The sequence below is a fragment of the Palaemon carinicauda genome, chromosome 37 (genome assembly GCF_036898095.1).
Source record: "Palaemon carinicauda isolate YSFRI2023 chromosome 37, ASM3689809v2, whole genome shotgun sequence".
Lineage (NCBI taxonomy): Eukaryota > Metazoa > Arthropoda > Malacostraca > Decapoda > Palaemonidae > Palaemon > Palaemon carinicauda.
In genome coordinates, this window is record NC_090761.1 from 41,669,534 (window position 1) to 41,691,619 (window position 22,086).

Here is a 22,086-nt window from a genome sequence, read left to right on the forward strand (position 1 = left end):
ATAGGATTTTCTTTACTCAAGATTCTCTCTCTCTCTCTCTCTCTCTCTCTTCTCTCTCTCTCTCTCCTCTCTCTCTTATTAAAACAAATTTGTATTTGGTTATGTAACTATTGATATCCCAATCCAAAAAGAATGATACAAACGTTATTTATCCAAAGTTATCACTCGAATACTATATGAACTTTTAATCCAATAAAGTATTACTGTCTTCTTATAATTTCCCCCACAGACACTACAAGTTAGAGGCTGATTTGGCGGTCCATGACTTGGAGAATATCTTGGGAGGACGTCGAGATGACGGAGGACACACAGAGAGGCAAATTTGGGTCCAAATTCTCTTTAGGAAAGATTAGTGTCAATGTAAGTAGATGATAGATATCATATGTATTATGGAACATAATTTATTGGAAATATGATTATGTTCTTAATTAAATGCATGATTTTATCGTATTCTACTTTAGCTCATAATGAAAAGTCTCAGTTTATTTTTGTCCGTTGTAAATTTAATGGTATACAGTAATAATTTTTGTGTTGTAGCCAACCTACGTTTATTTATTTTTATATATGTCATAGCTCAGAAATCATTGACAATAATCTTACATTTTTTGTTGTTATTGTTGTGAAAATAACAACATAAATTTGCATGAATGCTTATTGTCCGTTCATTTGCCCGCCCGTCCGTCCATCACTTTAGTTGTCTTATCTGTCACATTTACCTTATACAAGTGCTTTTTCGAACCGTAAAATTGTGGACATATATTTTTATATAACTTTAACTTTTGCCACGACTTTAAAATGGTTGTATGTACTGCAGTCTTCATTTAATATGCAAATTCCATTAATAGCATTCTCTCAGATGAAATTGTATTTAGTGACTTTACAGCTTTTACGTGGTAAAAAGGACTGTCATCGGAGCCCTACATATTTTTCTGAAGCATTTTCTCGGGATCAAATAGCGGAGGTTGTATATTTTTGGAAATGCTAAAGTGGTATCTTCATATCTTCAATTTGAATATTCATAGCATTTTGGGGGGGGGGGGTGGCTTTAGCAATAGGGTACATGCATTATTTAGTCAGTCCCCACACATTCATATTTCTTTTTGTTGGATTTTATTTATATAGTAGTTATTTGTTATATATATTTTTTTTTATCTTGAGTCGGCATCCTGTTAAAATTTTGTTCTTGGAATCTGTTTTTGATGTTAGTTGACCTTTCACCTTACCATTGGGAATTATTAAAAAAATTTTTGCTTAAGAAAAGGCCAATACTGAAAAACATGAAGCAATTGTACTATAGGTATAAACTTTACCATTAAGATTAGGGATTCTAATTTCAAGTATTTTCATTATTTTTCATATAAGTAGATTTTTGTTTAACAAATTTGTTACAAAAAAGTTTTTCTTTCTGTATTTGTGTTCTCTTTTTGTATTGTTAACCTTTGTATTGTTTTTTTTTTTTCTTACTTTTGTTTCCAGTTTTTTATACGAACCTTGATTGGAGTAATCCGACCGGCTTACGAGGATTTATGTACAAGACACTTAAAGGCCTCTTTTGTTCCTTACTACGTGTTCAGATGTTTGTAAGTGTTTTTATTTTATGATTTTATTTTTTCCTTGTTTTTTTTTTTTTCAAACCGTATAGATTTTAGTTTAACAGCAAGATATATACCTTCCACAACATATACAAACTTTTCATACCTTTATGAATTCAAATTAGATATATATTTGTTAAAAGACTGTATGCAATATATCGAAGGATAGGGTGAACATATTTTAATGGAAATGGATGAGAACATTTATTGAGTAAACCACTCCAGATGATGTACCTATCTTGGACACACGAAAATATGACGATTGGTTGATGTGAGAAACAAATATATATGCAAATAGATACAGGTAGATCCATAGGTAGAGATGTATACAGTATACGTACATACATGTGTATGTATTATGATAATTCAGAGGTCTATATATTTGACATCACTCAGTACCTGGAAAGATAGAGGATAGAATATAGTATTATTGGTACTAAAAGGCCATTGCGCAAATACATACAGTCTATTGCACTCGCAAACATACGTATAAATTTTATCAAAGATCTATTTCTTTGCAATCATTATGTAATTTGTGGTCATCATAGTTTACGAGGATTTTTTTTCCATCATCACTCAACTGGGACCGGAGACCTTAAACATTTGAAATCAATAAAAGAAATTAATTTCATAGTTTTGCACCTCTTGACTGTTGTTTCTTCTATAATTTAGATCTTATCAGATAGTGTATTTGGTGAAGGTTTTAAATATAGTTTGAGTTTCCCATTTTTCCTTGTAACGAAAGTTTGCTTCAGCTGCTTGTTGCAAGTTTAAAATGAGTTGGTTTTTATTAACATTATTGGACAAAAAGTAATTTAACTAAGCTTCTGATCTTTGATTGTATTTGCTGGAGACTTTGATGATAAACGACCTACCTCTCTCTCTCTCTCTCTCTCTCTCTCTCTCTCTCTCTCTCTCTCTAAATTTATATTATTTCATTTTCTACAGAAATTTTGAAATTCTTGCGCTAATATTTCTTTTCACCTTTCGTTCTAGCTTTGTACATAGTTTATTGACAGTGTGATCATCATGATTTTGAAATTAGTGTATTCGTTGATGTAAATTTGTTCGTTTATATTTGTACTTGGTGTATAGACTTTACCATCAGTTGCCAATTAACGGTAGCTCACTGAGGGTGATTTTGGTCTCTTAAGATGTGGCCTATTTCTGTCATTTGGGTGTTGTTTTCCTTTAGGCAAGATAACTTGTATTGACGACATTTTGTGGTGGTGTGATTGACATAGCTAAGTTATTCATATTTTCATATTTCCCTTACAAGCAGTCCATATATCATATTGTCCATCTTCTCATTGCAAGTGACCTGTAGTTTCTCACTATAAATGATGACGTCAAGTTAGGGTTTTTTAATGTTAAATTACAATATCTTTGCTAATGATTAAAGAATTAAGTGAGTCTTACGGACGATTTGTGCCCTTGACTAACGTGAGCTGACATCCACACAATGCAACAGCTGTATATCCTTGAAGAACTAAACAGAGCAGATTCCAGAGTCTTATGAAATAAGTGCTATCAAGACCTCATGATCGGAGTGCAATTATAGAATGATGGAAAAGTTCATATTCAAACTCTAATCCAATTGTCCAATTTGAAACAGTTGTGATTTACCATGAAGTACCCTAGTGTACAGCATATCGCTGAAGAAACACATGAACGAAAAGTAAAGCATTTACAGGAGGCGTAACATCCATGAACACCTATGAAAGATTTTCTCTGAAAACCTTCATCTATCTTAACCCAGTGTCACTCGGATTGATGGAAGACATCATATCTTTCCTCATGAAAAAAAGAGAGTAAAATCCTTACCATAGTATAAAACGTTGTTCGATAAGGATATTATTAGTACTTTACTCAAATCTTATTTGTACGGACAATACCACCACAATTCAGCAGAGAAGTCTACAAAATAAACACATCAATAGCAATTTTTCAACACTTCAACTATATCCACTAGTAAAAGTGTAAAAATCTTCAAAACACTTATACCATCGATAGTGAGCCAGGATATTTTATGTATTCTTGGTAAAAGGGGCTCTTAGCTAAAACAAACACACACGCACACGTTTAAATTAGTGTGTGGAATCAAGAATGCCTGCTATCTTCGGAATGTTGATTTGCAATTAGAAACTAATAATGAGAGAGAGAGAGAGAGAGAGAGAGAGAGAGAGAGAGAGAGAGAGAGAGAGAGAGAGAGAGAGAAAGAGAGTAGTAGTAGTAGTAGTAGTAGTAGTAGTAGTAGTAGTAGTAGTAGTAGTAGTAGTAGTAGTAGTAGTAGTAGTAATAAGATGAGAAAATTAAAATGATGTAGGATGTATGAATATTCTTGAAAAAGGCAAATATGCATACATATTAGGAAACACGATATATATATATATATATATATATATATATATATATATATATATATATATATATATATATATATGATATATATGTATAATATATATATATATATATATATATATATATATATATATATATATATATATATATATACATACATACATACATACATACATACATACATACATACATACATACATACATATATATATGTGTATATATATATATATATAGATACATACATACATACATACATACTTACTCACACATACAGACACACACACACTTCTGAAATACTTCATGAAAGTACTCCCCTTCCGGTTACAAGTGCTTACTTGGGATGAGGTTGTTAGTTCCATGTCGTACCCACAATGGATTTATGTGTTAAGGACGTATGACAGTAGAAAAGTAAGTTTGCATAAGTCTTATTTAAATTAAAATTCCTATAATAATTATGCCAATTTTTCTTTCACTCTTCAGAGCAACGCATCCGTCGACTCCCTGGTGGACAACAGACAAATTTTTATCCGGACTGGTCGTTACAAGGTAGGATACCCTTTTCTGGCGTTGCGAGTAATTATTTTATATACAAATTCTTTTATATAAAATATCTCTCTCACATTACTAGTTTTTAATGATATTTTTCCTACGGGGAAAACATTCTGTCATTATGTAATTTTTATGACGCGTAATGTAATAACAACATCTAATCAAATATAGAATTGTAGAACTTGTTTTTTAGATAATAGCAAAATAATCGTATGAGACAGAGTATTTGTGTTTGAATGTGCCTATTATATATGTTATATATATATATTATATATATATATATATATATATATATATATATATATATATATATATATATATATGAGTGTGGGGGGGGGCTAGGTTGGAGTTGAATTGGGAAGAAGTTTCTTTAACTTGAGATATTCGTTAAACGGCATTTGACTGCATAATTTTACTGCCTTTATTTTTAGCTCTTTACAGTTTCTAGGCTCGAAGTTTGTTAGATGATAATATGTAGCTTTTTTTAACTGTTCCCATTATACTGTAGTAAGTTTTTGGACAGTAACTTGTCCATAATCGGGCTAAACTAAAGCCTCAAATCATAGCAGGTCAAAATGGTATATATACAAATTAGTAAACTTTGGGAAATTAATGCAATTGTAAAGTAAATAAATTTTAATATACAGCACCCCAAAAGGTTTTTGAATACTTTGCCAAAGTAAAAAATTTCAAATACCTAGCTGAACGAGCATGTGTTTAAAGAAATCTATGAAATCATATGTACATACTGTTCATACATAATAAAATGTAACCTTTGAATTTGTATGTATACATGTTTATTGTCAGGTTTTATTAGTTGAAATATATATAAAGTTATCACCGGGAGAAATAAAATACATAGAAGTGTGTAGTAAAGAGATACGTAAAAGAAACCTTCCACAAGACTCTTGAGATTTCAAAGGTTTCATATATTGCATGAAAATGCCTTCAGTCATTCTCAGGTGTACGTTGTTAGTAACTTATTTTAAGTTGTCTCCATTTCAACAAAAGTAAAAGGAAGATCTGCAGAAGAAATATCTCTGATAACATATCACAAAGAACAGTGTAACTCGATGAACCATTTATGCTTACAATGAGATACTACCACTAGAGAGTTATGGGGTCCTTTGACTGGTCAAACAGTACTACATTAGATCCCTCTCTCTGGTTACGGTTCATTTTCCCTTTGCCTACATAGACACCAAGTAGTATGGCCTAATGTTTACAGATTCTCTCTGTCCTCATACATCTTACAACACTGAGATTACCAAACAATTCTTCTTCACCCAAGGGGTTAACTACTGCAATGTAATTTTTCAGTGGTCACTTTCCTCTTGGTGAGGGTAGAAGAGACTCTTTAGCTATGGTAAGCAACTCTTCTAGGAGAAGGACACTCCAAAATCAAACCATTGTTCTCTAGTCTCGGGTAGTGCCATAGCCTTTGTATCATGGTCTTCCACTGTCTTATGTTATAGTTCTCTTGTTTGAGGGTACACTTGTCACACTATTCTATCTTTTTTCTCTTCCTCTTGTTTTGTTAAAGTTTTTATAGTTATATAGGAAATATTTATTTTTATGTTACTGTTTTTGAAATATTCTACCTTTCCTTCTTTCCTTTCCTCACTGGGCTATTTTCCTTGTTGGAGCCTCTGGGCTTATAGCATCCTGCTTTCCCAACTAGGGTTTTAGCTTAGCAAGTAATAATAATAATATTTATATATATATATATATATATATATATATATATATATATATATATATATATAAAGTATATATATATATAAAGTATATATATATATGTATATATATATATATATATATATATATATATATATATATATATATATATATATATATATATATATATATATACTAGTCCACTACAGAACAAAGGCATCGGACATGTTCTTCCACTTGCGTCTGCCTTATGGTGTTTCTATTCTAGTTCACACCTGCAAACTTTCTTAGTTTGTCAGTCCATCATCATCTCTTCCTTGGGACCCCATTTGTTATTCTTAATTTTCATCTATTATCGGTCATTCTCATTATATATCCTTCCCAGGTCCATTTCTTTATTTCTTAAATGTTGTGAGAATGTCCTCTACTTTATTTTGCTCTCGTAACCATGTCGCTCTTTCTCAGTCTCTTAGTGTTATTCCCATCATTATTCTTTCCAAAGCTCCTTGAGTTATAACTAGCTTATGTTTTAAGGCTTTAGTAAGTCTCCAAGTTTCTGATGTATGACTTAAAACTGGTAGGGCTATCTGATTAAATACTTTTCTTTTTAGACAAAGTACCATTTTACTTTTTATAATCTCCTTCAGCTTACCAAAATCCCTTCATCCTATGCTTATCCTTCTTTTAACTTTGGTCTCTCGCGTCCTGGGGAAACACTTATTGTTTGTCCTAGGTATCTATATTTGCTAACAATCTCTAGAGGTTCGTCCATAACTCCTATTTGTTGTCTCTGCATTTTCATTGAACATTGTCTTAGTTATACTCATGCTCTTTTTCAGTCCTACATATGTGCTTTCTCTATTCTGTCATATTTTGTAATTCCTCCCGTGAGTCACTAATCACAACTATGTCATCTGTAAGTTGTTCAGGTATTCCCCATTAATATTAATTCCTATATTTTCCTAATTACGATTTTTAAAAACTTTTAGGCATGTTGTGAATAACTTAGGGGAGATGGGGTCTACCTGTCCAACTCTCTCTCTCTCTCTCCTCTCTCTCTCTCTCTCTCTCTCTCTCTCTCTCTCTCTCTCTCTCTCTCTCTCTCTCTCTCTCTCTCTCTCTCTCTCTTTTTTTTTAATGGGAATTTTTACACTATCTGTACGTAGTTTAAGGAGCGGTGTACTTCCTGTATAGACAGATATCTTCAAGTGTTCTAGCGTAAAGTCTGTCTATTCCTTGTCTATGAAGGGGTTTCATTACTGCTGTGGTTTTGATTGAATCAGCAGCTTTCTCATAGCCTATAAATGCCATACACAGTGGCTTGTTATACTGGTTAATGACAAGGATATAATCAGTTGTTGAATACCCATTTCTAAAGCCTGCCTGCTCTCTTGGTTGATTAAAGTCTAGCTGTCTTTCTTTGCGGCTTAATATGATCTTTTGAAATACTTTATATATTGCTGAGAGAGAGAGAGAGAGGAGAGAGAGGAGAGAGAGAGAGAGAGAGAGAGAGAGAGAGAGAGAGAGAGAGAGAGAGAGAGATTTTCTATTAAAGAATGGAATGAAATTCTACGGAGACGGGACATCACATTTAAGTTACTTTTCCTTCATAGTGTAATATAGTCTTAATTAATTTTTTATGTTATGTCGTCATTGATGAATGTGTGTTTTTTTATATATATATTCTAATCATATTATACATATTTAACTTTTTTTAAATATTTCTAACTGTGCTGAATGACCACACCAGTCCCGGAGCCTGGTCTATGGGCTAGGTTTCATGGTTCATTTTTTTTCAGTCGTTAAGCCTTAATATAGGACCATGGAAGGCTGTTAAAAACTTTTAAGCAGAATGGTACGTATTTGGCCTTAAAAAATAGTTTAAGCAGCAAAATTAAAATGAGAGTAAACTAAAAGGAAAAGTGGAAAAAAAGGTTAAGGAAACTAAAAAGCCAACGCCACACAGGAATATATTTAAATATCCTGAATTCGGTAATGCACCATGAGAAAATTATGATGACCAGTATGCTAGCTGATAATGGGTGATAATTTACTGCCTCAACATTCCTGTGATCAAGGATATAGACAATGGGGAAAATTCAGTGAGTTGGAGTTAATGGAGTTGTGTGTGTGTCTGTATATATATATATATATATATATATATATATATATATATATATATATATATATATATATATGTATATATATATATATGTATATAGTATGGATTATATATATATATATATATATATATATATAATAATTATATATATATATATATGTATATATAGTATTCCGGTGATAAATAATTTCTAGGTATTTTAAAAGTAAGGGTCTAATACCTAATCAACAATTCATACAAAATATATTACCTTGGTCCATCCTGTATAGTTTATCAAATATTTAGTTATCGAAATATTAATTTGTTAATATTGACTGCTGTATACATTTTTTTCTATTTGAATTGTTATATTGTGTAATTGCTACATACCCCTTTAGTTAGCAATATTGTCCGGTCTTTTTTTTTTCTTCTTTTTTTTTTCTTTCTGATAAGCGTAGGACTGATGCTTATTGGAGGGCATGTGTTATTAATTTACCTAAATCTGAGTATAACTAGGAATCCTATTTTGGTGCTTTTTGTTGTATTTCAAGTTAACCCAATAACGCTGTTAAATGCTCTTGTCCCTGGATAGCCCGTAGAAAACATTTATGAAGTGGGTTCAAGGGTTCCGGTGTGGACCCCCGAAAGAAGCTGGATTTTTATAGGGTCTTAATCGGACTCCAGCGTGCAGGCTATTTTCGATAAGTAGCCTTCATCTTTGCGTACAGTATGAAGAGGTTTTTAAGCGTCTGGTTTGGACCATGAGGTCGACTCATAACTAGACTGACTGGACGAAAAGTTTTGGGGCATTGTTAGAAAAAATAAAAGATTACATTTTCAATCAAACTCATTAACTGTTCTCTTCCTTTGTTTTTAAGATAAAATAAAAACTATTGGCCAGTCTTAACCTGCCTAGGAGTGAATTTTTTCCTATAGAATGTCACTTCATTTATAATGAAAGTAATTTGTTTGAATGGGAGATCAGTTATACTTTAGTGGAAAATGGTGATTTTATCTTTACGGGTGCTGGATTTGGATTCTGTAATAGGCAATTTCCTTACGGAGATATGCCTGGAAATGAAAGAACAGACCATTAGCAAAGCATGCAGCCACAGATATATTCCGTTACGGTGAATGTTTTCACTAATTTCAACAGTGAATCAGTCTCCTTTGAAGTATGGTAATAAACTAAAATAGGTCTTATCCATTTAAAAAAATATTTGAGGGTTGGTATTATTCAACCATTTTGTGGTAATGATTCCCTTGCCTGTGAAACCTTTATTAATTGAATCTACTATCTCGGAACGAGAAAGGCAGATATAGCCTTATTAGAGGTTTGGAAATGATGTTCTTTATAACTATGATGTTATTTTATACTTACTTAGAAGCTGGTATTTTGCAAAATATATTTTCTTTTATTGGTTTGTATATTTGATGTGTATATATCTTTATTGTTATAAGTTATTATTTTTCATGAAATGATGTTTGCTTTAATGGCCTTTGATATTGTGATGTCTCTTAAATTCAGCGTGTCAAAACTCAGTTTCTGAATTTCTGTTTAGACAAACATGTCAATGTGAACGACCTTTTATAAGGATCTTTATCTTTAGATCAGAAAAATTTTATTTCATGTATATTTGTTTCTATTTTAAAACATCTTTTGTATCCTTACTTGTTGTCTCCTTCTACAGGGTGTTACAGTGGCTATCAAGAAGGTAAACAAAGATAGAGTGGAATTGTCAAGACCTGTTCTTATACAGTTAAAGAGGGTGAGTTTTTTGTAAGTTTATTTGTTTCTTTGTGTTTTTATTTGTACGCCAAAAAAAACCAATGAAATAGACCTGATGACATTTACCAGATATGAATTCTCCCGGCAGAAAATTGAGATGACAGGCAGATATACCTATAGAAATATTAAAAATGTGTATGTTATTATTTGACTCGTTTGATTTGTCGACGAAATTATTTTTACGACTCGGTTCTAATTTATCAACGGTTTACATTATTGCATATCAATTTAAGGTAAAGAAAGGATTTTACCTTATTCTAATTATTACGTTTTAAATATCTGGTTTTGAAAGCTGTTTTATTTCCATATATAGGACACTTAATAAGATTTTCCTCCTGCTGCGAAAACATATAACTAGATATAACTCATTTGTAATATTGGAATTTAGTTCGCTTTGCTTTAGAGACCCTTTTACTATAGAAGATGAATGGTTACATATGTCTGCATCTTAGAGATGGTAAAGTGTTTATTTATTTAATTCTAAATGGAATCGACTAAAAAATCAAATTTTTGGTTCAGCCATCTTAAGAATTTTCAAGTACAGGTAATTAAATTTTCAAAATCTATATCCGTATCTGAAATTAAGCTTTTCATACAATTTTATTGGATTAATTTTAGGTTGATTGTTTAATTGTTAAAGATAATTTACCTTCAGGTTAAGTATTTTTTAATATACGTATTAATGACGCAATTAATTGATATTTCAACAAAAGCTAAATGTTTCTTAAGGTGCTAAGCTATTCTTAGGTAAGTGATCTAGGTGTATGTTATGATATTGATGTCATCCCTAGAGTTTCAGTTTATAGCCGTTTCATTTGTATTTTCATAAACTATAATATATTTGTAATATAAAATATTCATTTAAGGCTAAGACTTGCAATTAGATAAAACCACAAATTCATTCTATTCTACATAAGAAATATATAAAATTTAGGGGTAACCATATTTTAGCGGTGATCAAGTCCTAATGAGTAAGCTTCGTGTAAACATTTATTTTCGTGGATACTTTTTACTCTGTGAATGTTTTTGTTTACAATTTTATGTCTTATTTCTAAACGTCAAAAACTTTAAAATGTTTAAAACGCTAACATATGCGTGATATGAAAACGTCAGTGTGTGCACTCTACATCTAAATATATTAATCGTTTAAAACTTCGAATAGATATCATCCACTACACTTAATTTTATATTGTATCTAAGCTACAACTTTTGCACATGTGACGTAGGTGTTAAGGTTAGATTTCAGTTCAAATATTACTCAAGATGAATAAAGAAAGGACATTGTAAATTTTCTTTTTAAAATTCATATTTTAGGTTACCTGTTTTAGTTTACAAAAGCATCAATGCGTGCCATTCAAATTATGTAATAAAAATCGTAGTACAAAATTTCCATATTACTGTTGATGGCAATGATTACTTTGGATAGCTTTTTTGTTATTTTGGATGCTTCTGCTGCGGTTTATGTATCTATCTGAAAAAGTTGCAGCCTTGCTTTGCTTGTGTATATATAATGTATCTATGTTGTTTTATTTATACAACAGTTGAAAGACTTGCAATACGACCACTTGGTGAGATTCATCGGTGTGTGCCTGGAGCCGAAGCCCTACTGCGCCGTCTTCACGGAATATTGCCCCAAAGGATCACTTCAGGACATTCTGGAGAACGACGACATGCAGCTGGATTCCATGTTCAAGATGTCTCTCATGCACGATATTGTAAAGGTAAGGCTCTTTGGGATTGTGTTCTAAATTGTGACCTTGATTGTGGACTTTATGACCTTAAAGTTCAGATTTTAAAGTCAAATTAAGTGTCATTCTTTCATAGTATATTTCCTCTTAAAAGATATCAAAGCTATCTATTATCACATGAACAAATATATTTTATATAATGTTTTATTCCTTAGTATAGAAAAATTATACTGTAAAGCCTGCATGTCACATTGTCAATGTTATACAATATATATATATATATATATATATATATATATATATATATATATATATATATATATATATATATATATATATATTCTTCCACAGTTGTGATAATAATAGACGACCTGTAATTATGGTGAATAATCGATTTGTTTCTAAATAAAAAGTATATCTTGGAACTCAAAAAATTAGTTTAAGGGTTTGCCAAAATGATTTTTGTTAGCGAAAAATAGATCAGGTCAATAAGCAAATAAATATTCACTTCACATATTTTTTTTTTTTTCAAATCTCAATTAAGGTTTTTTTTTATTTTATTTTTTTACCTGTAGGGGGCTTACGGATATATTCTTTCCATTCTTTTGTAATTGCCACGAATGTTAATCATAAGAATCATATATCCTATCAACAATAAAGAAGTAAAGGAATAGACAGAGAATTGAAGCAAAAACACTAAAGCTTCAATACCAATGTGTTAAAAGATGGAAGCAATGTCCAAACCAAAAGGAAAGGACATCAGAAGAACTATCTTATTGTCACGAAGCCTCCCGTTCTGTCTTTTAGCACTTTTTGGTTTCGTTCCTGTGTACACACTTGTAACTATGAATATCATGTAGATATTTTGTAATTGTATTCGTTACCAACTTCGTGTTTCTATTTTTTTCTGCATATCGTTAATGAAATTTGGGATCTGTATTTTATAGAACTGGCAGAAAGGAAAATAATTAGCTGCTTTTACTACAGCCATGTAATTGATGTGACATTATTTCGTAGATATAAATAGGGGTAGAAAGTACAACATTTCGATCGAATTTTCATTCACTTTTTTTTCATAACAAACGATATTGGCGTCGATGACCTTCGATGTCAGGATGCCAAACAACTCGAAATCAGTCAGTCAATTGATGGCCAAGCTGAACAGGGTTCCATTTGATTTACCGAGCTCTGGATGCAGCTGACACATGCACCTGTTCATTCAGTTATGCCTTGGCTCACCAACCAATTACAAGGATATCGGATGTTTGAGAGTGGCGGGTGCCGCTGGGCAAAAGTCAGAAACGCCGACTGCTAAATATAATTGCCATTCTCATTAGTTATTTGATTAACGATTTCCTTTGAACCAATCCGCACTGGCCAGCGTGGTGATGAAAACTAATCAAACCCGAAACATGAATTGACATGCCTGAGGCCTTTGTCCTTTAGTGGACTAGAAACGGCTGCATTTGTTGTTTGTTACTGTTGTTCATTTGAAAAATCTGAAAAAAAAGTTTTCAAGTTATATAGATTTTTTATTAGTCTATTAAGATGATAAATTTACCTGCTTATGAAATTATATATGAAAAAACTGTATCAGAGAATCGTTAAGGAATAGGCGTCTTACTTTTTACATATACTTTGTATTTGAATGGCTTTGCTGTCTTTTTGGAACTTATCCTTGCTTATACGCTAACACATATCAACACGAAAATGACTACTTCAGTTGCTTTTTGGTGACGATTTATTTTCTTAAATTATCATGAAATGAAGATAGTTGGAAGTATTAATTATACGAGCTTTTTTTATAAAGTAACTGGACCAGAAATGAAATTTCTTGATCGGTGGACGAAAATCGAAGCACAAGAAAAACGTTTGAAAATAAGTACATACCCCCATCGCAGGAAAGGGAGGGGGACGGTTAAGACAGTCTAAAAAGGTTTAAAGGCTTTTAAAGGCCGCCCATGAATGGTAGAGGCAGGGGATAATGACAGTGACCTAGCAAGCAGGACAGTGCCCTAGAGACTGACCAGATATACATTATCAACGCCCAAGCCCTGTCTCTACCCAAGCGATGACCAGGGAGAGCTAGGAAATGGCTGCTGATCACTCAGCAGGTAGACCTATCGCTTCCCCCAAATCCTCCCCACTCCTCAGCTTACAAGGATGGTAAGGTTGCAGACACTACCAGAAACTTTCGAGCTTGAACGGGACTCGAACCCCAGGCATATTAGAGTCGGAATTTTTCTGTTCCCAACGTTGAATAGCAGCGTCTTTAACATCCATCTTCTCTTTATTTACCATAGAAACAGTCTCTTTTTTTTTTAATCCTGTGGCTCTTTATAGTTTTTTAGTCTATCTACATCTGCAGCTTAAGAAGCTGAACTTTATTTAGCATATAGATAACATAAATGTCAAATATTCACTGTCGCCGTGGAATTAGTTATACAGTAGCATCTTCTTTGTGTATTTTGTTGATTACTTTTTCAAAGTCGCATAAAAGTCCCAAACAGCTCCTTCCAATCTTCGAGGCTTTTCACACTTCTAATTCCTGTCTCACTTCAGGTCCTTTTACCTAACGGACGCTTTTTTTTTTTTTTTTTTTTTTAACGATGCACCACAAGCTTTATGAAACCAGTTCTTGTTTCTTCATGTATATGCATATTCCATAAATTCCTGTTTTTTTCCATAGGTCTCTCTCTCTCTCTCTCTCTCTCTCTCTCTCTCTCTCTCTCTCTCTCTCTCTCTCTCTCTCTCTCTCTCTCTCTCTCTCTCTAACATAAACAATAAACATCATGTGCTGATATTTTACTGGGGTGATTATATTTAACGATACAGGGTTGATTAATGACATGTTTCTGACATATATATGTGTGTGTATGTATGTATATATATACACTGTACATACATGATATATATGTGTGTATAAACACATTCATACGCAAACACAACTTGCATAAATTTTATTTTAACAATGGCTCTGAAATATATTCTGTGATCTCATGCATTATAATCCTCTCAGCCTATATTATTGAACTTATAAAACAGTCGAACATGATTCCGAAATCATTTAGGGAATTTTGCAATAACTCTGTAATCTTTCGAAGTGGGTAGAGAGGGGAGCGTTAATCCTTGCGTAATCTCTCTCTCTCTCTCTCTCTCTCTCTCTCTCTCTCTCTCTCTCTCTCTCTCTCTCTCTCTCTCTCTCGAGAGAGAGAGAGAGAGAGAGAGAGAGAGAATCGATGAACATCATCTTTATAGCTATTGATGAACTTTAGTTGGTGTCTATAAGTGGTTTTTGGCATGACTTTTACAAATTTTTCGACTTTTGGATAAGTATGAAGCCATTTTCTTATCTTTGTATAGTGTTTAGTTACATATGGTTCATAAATATTTTCTCTATTTTTTTCACAAAAAAATAAGTTAATTTCTCTCCAAAGGGATTTTACTGGATGTGATTGCATTTGAATTAATGTTTGACGCTTCTTTCTTGAATATCTCACCTTCGAAGATATGAATTTTGTTCAAGCGTTTCCCGCTAATCCTGAAACTTTTTTTTTTTTTTTTTGGGTTCTGCGTTAACTCTGCCGCTTTTTTAAAAGCTTTCCCATCACACCTTGTATGGTAACCTACTTAGTGATACACACGCACGCGCACACATGAACGCGCACACACACGCATACATATATATATATATATATATATATATATTTATATATGTATATACTGTATATATTTATATATATACATATACATACATACATATATATATATATATATATATATATATATGTATATATATATATATATGTGTGTGTGTGTGTGTGTTTTGGTTGTGGATATGTTACTTTACGTTTACAATTAATTTACTTTGTTTTATCTATTTGGTATCGATGCGAGTCTCCAATGACATAAATATAAAGGGTATGGCGATGAAAATTTCAAATACAAAACTATTTGGAAACTCCGAAGTTATTTAACTAATATTGATATATGAAATTTTTTGATTATTTAAAATGAAATATTCCAAGATTAATTTTAAAATACACAGATGATTTTTCACAAGGCTTAAGAATTCCATAACCCACCTCACAAGTTTCCCCCTATACGACGAAGCTCATAGTTCCAATCTTGCAACGGGATTAACTTCGGTTTTCAGAGCTGTTATCTTGCATCCAAAACAGGGGAAATGGTGGGATTTATTCGCCCTCTCAACTAATCTAGCTTTGTAAACTCCGTTGGTCTTGGATTTAATTCCCTTTAGAGCTAAACTGTTCCTTATGAAAAGCTGTGGACCAGCTGGTCCAGCATTTTCTCTGGGATGCAGTAGTTTCTGTACTCCCATCCTGGCTATCCATGCCATTTCGTTTCTTTCCCAAATGAAGTTCACGAATTCAATGTTGTAAAGGGGCTGATGTCAAGTTTTCTAACCAGGTGTCTTATACTGCGTGAGGATTAGGTCTCTAATAATATACTCATATACTATAATTGCTTTTTTATATTTGTTGTATTTGTCATGCCTAAAACATTTATAGTACAAGTTTATACAGATCGTAGCTTTTGCCGAGTGCCTTCTCGATCTCGAACCTCACGACCTTATTGGATTTGGGTATCCATTGTTAATGAGGCCCTAGGTTACACGATTCAGCTCGTCATGGGTGGCCTCCACGATGAGCAGTGCGGAAAGGTACTCTGAATATGTCTTAACCGCGGTCTCTGTATACCTCGCCTGGCACTTCTCTCTAACCGTTAAAGATAAAGGCCAAGATTAGTCGGTTTAGTGGACGTAAGTATTAAATCCATGACTAGAGGCTGTTGCAATGACATCCAGGAAGGAAAGACGTGCGTGGACGCTTTTACATTATTCCAAATTATCATTATTATTATTATTATTATTATTATTATTATTATTATTATTATTATTATTATTATTATTATTATTATTATCAAGCACTAGGTCATTGATCTGTGTTGTAAATTTTATATTATCCAATAAATTAGAGTTTCCTCAAACATTATAAGTAGATAAATAGTAAGTGTGCATTAGTTTTGCCTAACTGCATTAAGCTAAATAGATGCTTCGAAAAATTATTTGGTTTCAGTATTTAAGTGAGAGTGAAAAATTTTTTCCCCGGAAAATAGTAATACTGTTATTTTGCTCAAGATTTTGTTGGTTGTAAAAACTGAATTTTCTCTTTTCATTAGAAAGTTATATTAGAAGGTCAGCGCTTATGGATTTGTTAAGTGGTATCGTGGATTTAAGTAGACATAATATAGTTTTCGTTGATTCTTGAGTGCTTTGTCTTTCCGAATTATTTAATTATTTAAATAGAATTATATAAAGATTAACTGATTAATTAATTCTGGAAAGGTACTTTATTTCCTTATAATAAACTTGATCATTTTCTTTGATAAAAGCTTTTTATATTAAAGTATGTTTATTTTAACAGTGAAATAGCACAACTACTGCCATGAAAAAACTATTCCCATCTTAAGAAGGTAAAAGCTCCTTTCCGTTGGAACAAAACCTTCAGTGAAAATATATTTATTTTGTGACGAAACACTGTTTTCAGGAGGAAAAATCTTCTTTAATACGGATGTTGAAGACGACCTTCCTCGATCATTTCGTTTTTGAAATCTCAAGAATAACCTAGTTGGGTCCAAAGCTCTTTTGACCTTTCCGTTTGTCCTTTAACCTTTGTAGACAATACATTTTTATTTTATATTTTTGCAGCCTTGACATAGTAGGTCCCTTAACAATTTGTACATTTGATTTTCTCGTTTCCGGATATATATGTATCCAGTTATCGTTTTGTTTGTTTGGCCATTAGAAAATAATGAATTGTATCCCCGAAATTCTCGTTTAAATTTTTTTTTATTGTACTTACAATATCTAATATTAGTGTTGCTATTAAACTTAAATGTTTATTATAAGGTCATAACAGCAGAGGTGGAAGCAATAATTATATATATATTAACATTTGGTCTATCACGAAAATTTGCATTTTAGATTAGTTTCGAATGACTTCTAATGAATAGGGATGAGAAATTTAGACAAATTTTTTTCTGTTATATTTTATTCTAAAAAGAAATTGCCCAAAGACCAAGGCTTACATTTCATTTCTCTTTTTACTCATAGTTAAATGGAGCCTAAAGTTTCCTCATGATTAAAAATTCTGTCACAAATTTTCTGCTGCTCGAACATTGATGTTAGAAGAATGATTATTACAAAAACGTGGAAAAGTTTCCTGGTGACACATCTCTCTCTCTCTCTCTCTCTCTCTCTCTCTCTCTCTCTCTCAACAAAAGAAGATTTGAATTTTTCTTATGATTTTTCAGAAATTCCAATCATAAAAAGAATTTCTCCATGGGTCTGTGATCTCGAGTCAGATTTGTGGCTTGATATTTAAGAATATGGAAACCCCTAGTGATATAATTATCATAAATAGGCTAGACTAACCAATCACCTTTAATGGTGGAGATGTGTTGATTTCAATTTCATGTACAAAACCTAAATTTGACTTGAGATTGTACAGCAGAGGAGAAATAAAGTCTTAATCTCTTTATAGCTGAAGGGTCTCGAAGTGAGAGAAAAGTAAATGTATTTCTGCTGTTATCCAGAAAACTATCTGCAGGACAGTCCGTCCGAAGAAAAATTGTCTTCGAATTTGGACGCCAGAAAGACATTTTCTATTCATTATATTTATGTATATATATATATATATATATATATATGTATATATATATATATACATGCTGTATATACTTTTGTGTACATATACAAAAACGCAGTACAGTATTTTTGTAATCCTGCATTTTGGTTGTCAAATAATTAAATGGTAGTGCATATATATGGGTGAGAGTAGATATGTATATATCTAACATTTTCAAATACAGTATACGCCTCTCAAGCTTTCAAGTTACCATTTGTGGATGAGAATGTTCCGTACGCATCTCCGCTCTGGCTGATATCTTAATACAGTCGTGTAACTACATTCGTTCTTTATTCAAGTCTGTAGCACCTACGAGGGTTTTTACTAATTTTGAAAATCATTGTATATTCTACCATGTTTTCAACCCAATTCTTCTCAGTTGTGAATGGGAATATCTAACCACTAAAGATCGGATGCCAAAGTTATCGTGAACAACAAGTCTTTAAACAGTATATATATATATATATATATACAGTCAGCGCGGATCGCTGTGTCCGGGTAGTGGGCCGGACATAGCGTTCCGCGTAAATCGGAGGCATGGGGTTCGTCGGGGAAAAAATCGACTGGGACAAATTGACTAATTGGCATCTTTTTATACAAGTTGGCATCTACATATCTGCACAGGTGGAAACTAGTCAGTGTGTTTCCTGAAGTCGTGGAGTGAGGTCGTGTCAGGTTGAGAGGGCCGAGTTGCAATCGTTCTTTTGTGAGTTCGCGTGGCATTTTTGTCTATCAACCCCCCCCCCCCAGTGATGTCTAGACCCCGTACAAGTCACGATGACATTGTTAGAGTCATAACTTGTCATAAGTTAGGTCTGCAAACAAAGGAAATAGTGAAGAATACTGGCGTGAACGAGAGGACAGTGAGGCGCTTGGTGGCCAAGTTCAAGGAAGGGGTAGCGACGAAATCCCTTCTCACTCCCGTGCTGGGGTGTCCCCCCCCCCCCCCCCGGGAAGATTCCTGATCGTACTTTAGTGATTTTAAAGCGAAGCCTAGAAGAAAATCCTACATTAACTGCTAAGCAACTGAAAGAACAGAACCCTAAATTGTTGAGCGACGTCAGTGTTCGTACAATTCAGGAAAACCTGTCGAAGCGCCTCGACTACAAGAAAGTGATTGCGAGAAAGAAACCCGCTTTAACTGAGAGACAGAGAAAGAGGAGGGTTCCTTTTGCCAAGACATACAAGGATTGGACCTTGGAGCAGTGGCGAAGTGTCTTGTGGAGTGACGAAGCAACCTTTTGTGTGAGTGAGACGACCGGGAAAAAAGTGTGGAGGCGAAAGGGGTCAGATCCTCTTAAGCCTAAATTGACGGCCAAGACAGTAAAGCACCCAGCATCGCTTATGGTATGGGGTACGTTTGCCTACGGTGGTGCCCCAAGCCTAGTTGTTTTGCCTAAAGGCATAACGGTTAATGCTGACCGATATTTGAACATTTTGAAGGAAAATTTAGCGGATTGTTTTGCAGTTACAGGAGCTGAAATTTTTCAGCAGGACAGTGCCCCTTGCCATACGGCTAAGAAAGTGAAAAAGTGGCTTGAAAATAGCGAAGTTGACTATATTACTGATTGGCCAGGTCAAAGTCCTGATATTTTGCCCATTGAGAACCTTTGGGCGATAGTTAAAGCCCGCCTTCATAAAGAAGTTACGACAAACGTCACACTTCTCGAGGCGGCGCTCCATAAAGTGTGGGCTGAAATACCTGCAGAAATTCTTCATAATTTAGCAGATAGCATTCCTCAATGACTTTTGGAGGTCAAGAAGAGGAAAGGCTACCCTATAGACAAGTAGCAGGGATATTGGTGAGTGTTCAATTAAATTTTTATTGATTTATATTGTGTATTAGTGTTGATATGGGGGGGGGACCAAGATGAATGCACGGCGGATGCTGCCCGGACAGAGCGATCCGCGCTGACTGTATATATATATATATATATATATATACTGTATATGTATGTATGTATAATGTATGTATGTGTTTAGACACGTACGGATATACAGTATATATATTAGTGTATACCACCCGTTATAGATGACTTCTTAGTATTTAGATAGATACGCATACACACAGATTCAACCCTTCCCATCGCCTCCTTCTTTCCTAGTTCTAACCCGGCAGTTGTGGTTTCTGAGTTTACCTAGAAGGGTACTCCCTATCACCAGGGTAAGACTACTCCTTCTCCCCCCTACCAGAGGGACGTAGAGAGACCCAAGTATTTATACGTCTGGCAATGCCGCTCTGCGTGACCTGGTATATATATATATATATATATGTATATATATATACATATATATATATATATATATATGTATATATATATATATATATATGTATATATATATATATATATATATAACCAAATTTATATATAATATATGTACATATATATATATATATATATATGATTTATATGCTGAAATGTATATTTACGCATTCACGCGCACACATATACTATATATATATATATATATATATCATTTGTGTTTTCTAGTAGATTTAATGGTAAATACTAAAATTCAATTTCATTCCATATTCCCATCCAAGGTTTCTCTCTTTGATCTTCGTCTTGTGGAAACATCACAGAGGTAGAGGGAATATAGACGTCAGATGCAGGTTCTGTAAGCTCCGATGTTCATAATAATTTTCCTAAAAACTATTGTAGTCTGGTAATCAGCCTTAATTCACCAAAGGAGATCTTTTTGAAATAAGTAAAACGCATGTTTATTTATATATTTTGTAATTTTTACACAATTAAAGACTATTAACATGTTATGGTGTTTCAAACTGATAAGAGAACATTCTAGTTACTAGAAAGTTCAACATTTAACGAATTAATGGTTTGACATTCATATATATCAATTCAAGTTTTTTATTTATGCTAATAATTATTGTATATAACAAGGGATTGCATCATTAAAAATCAGTTGAATAAAGAAAAAAAAATCGGTGTGTTCCAGATTCATTCTGAAATCTTAAGCAATACCTAGCCTATATACACTTTGTGTGTGTATAAATATTCACACACACACATACGCTCACACACACAGACACACACGCTCACACACACAATAAGTAGTAGGTTGACCTGGGCACCAACCATCCGTTGAGATACTACCGCTAGAGAGTTACGGGGTCGTTTGACTAGCCAAACAGTACTACATTGGATCATTCTCTCTGGTTACAGTTCACTTTCTCTTTGCCTACATATACATGGAATAGTCTGGCCTATTCTTTACAGATTCTCCTTTGTCCTCATACATCTGACTACACTGAGATTACCAAACAATTCTTCTTCACCCAAGAGGTTAACTACTGCACTGTGATTGATCAGTGACTACTTTCCTCTTGGTAAGGCTAGAAGAGTCTCTTTAGCTATGGTAAGCAGCTCTTTTAGGTTGAAGGACACTGCAAAATCAAACCATTGTTCTCTAGTCTTGGGTAGAGCCATAGCCTCTGTACCATGGTCTTCCACTGTCTTGGGTTAGAGTTCTCTTGCTTGAGGGTACACTCGGGCAAACTTTCATATCTTATATCTCTTTCTCTTTTTGTTAATTTTTTATAGTTTATATAGGAAATATCTTTTTTAATGTTGTAAAATATTTCATTTTTCCTTGTTTC

General features: G+C 33.2%; 1 protein-coding gene across 1 annotated transcript in view; it reads left to right on the plus strand.

Moving 5' to 3' along the window:
- The window catches only part of LOC137629594 (atrial natriuretic peptide receptor 1-like), a 1,161,427-nt gene that overhangs the window by 822,891 nt on the left and 316,450 nt on the right, over positions 1–22,086 (plus strand). The window contains 5 exon segments of the mRNA XM_068361051.1: positions 230–257; positions 259–360; positions 4,434–4,499; positions 9,972–10,049; positions 11,611–11,790. Of these exon segments, the coding sequence (XP_068217152.1) occupies positions 230–257; positions 259–360; positions 4,434–4,499; positions 9,972–10,049; positions 11,611–11,790 (454 nt within the window).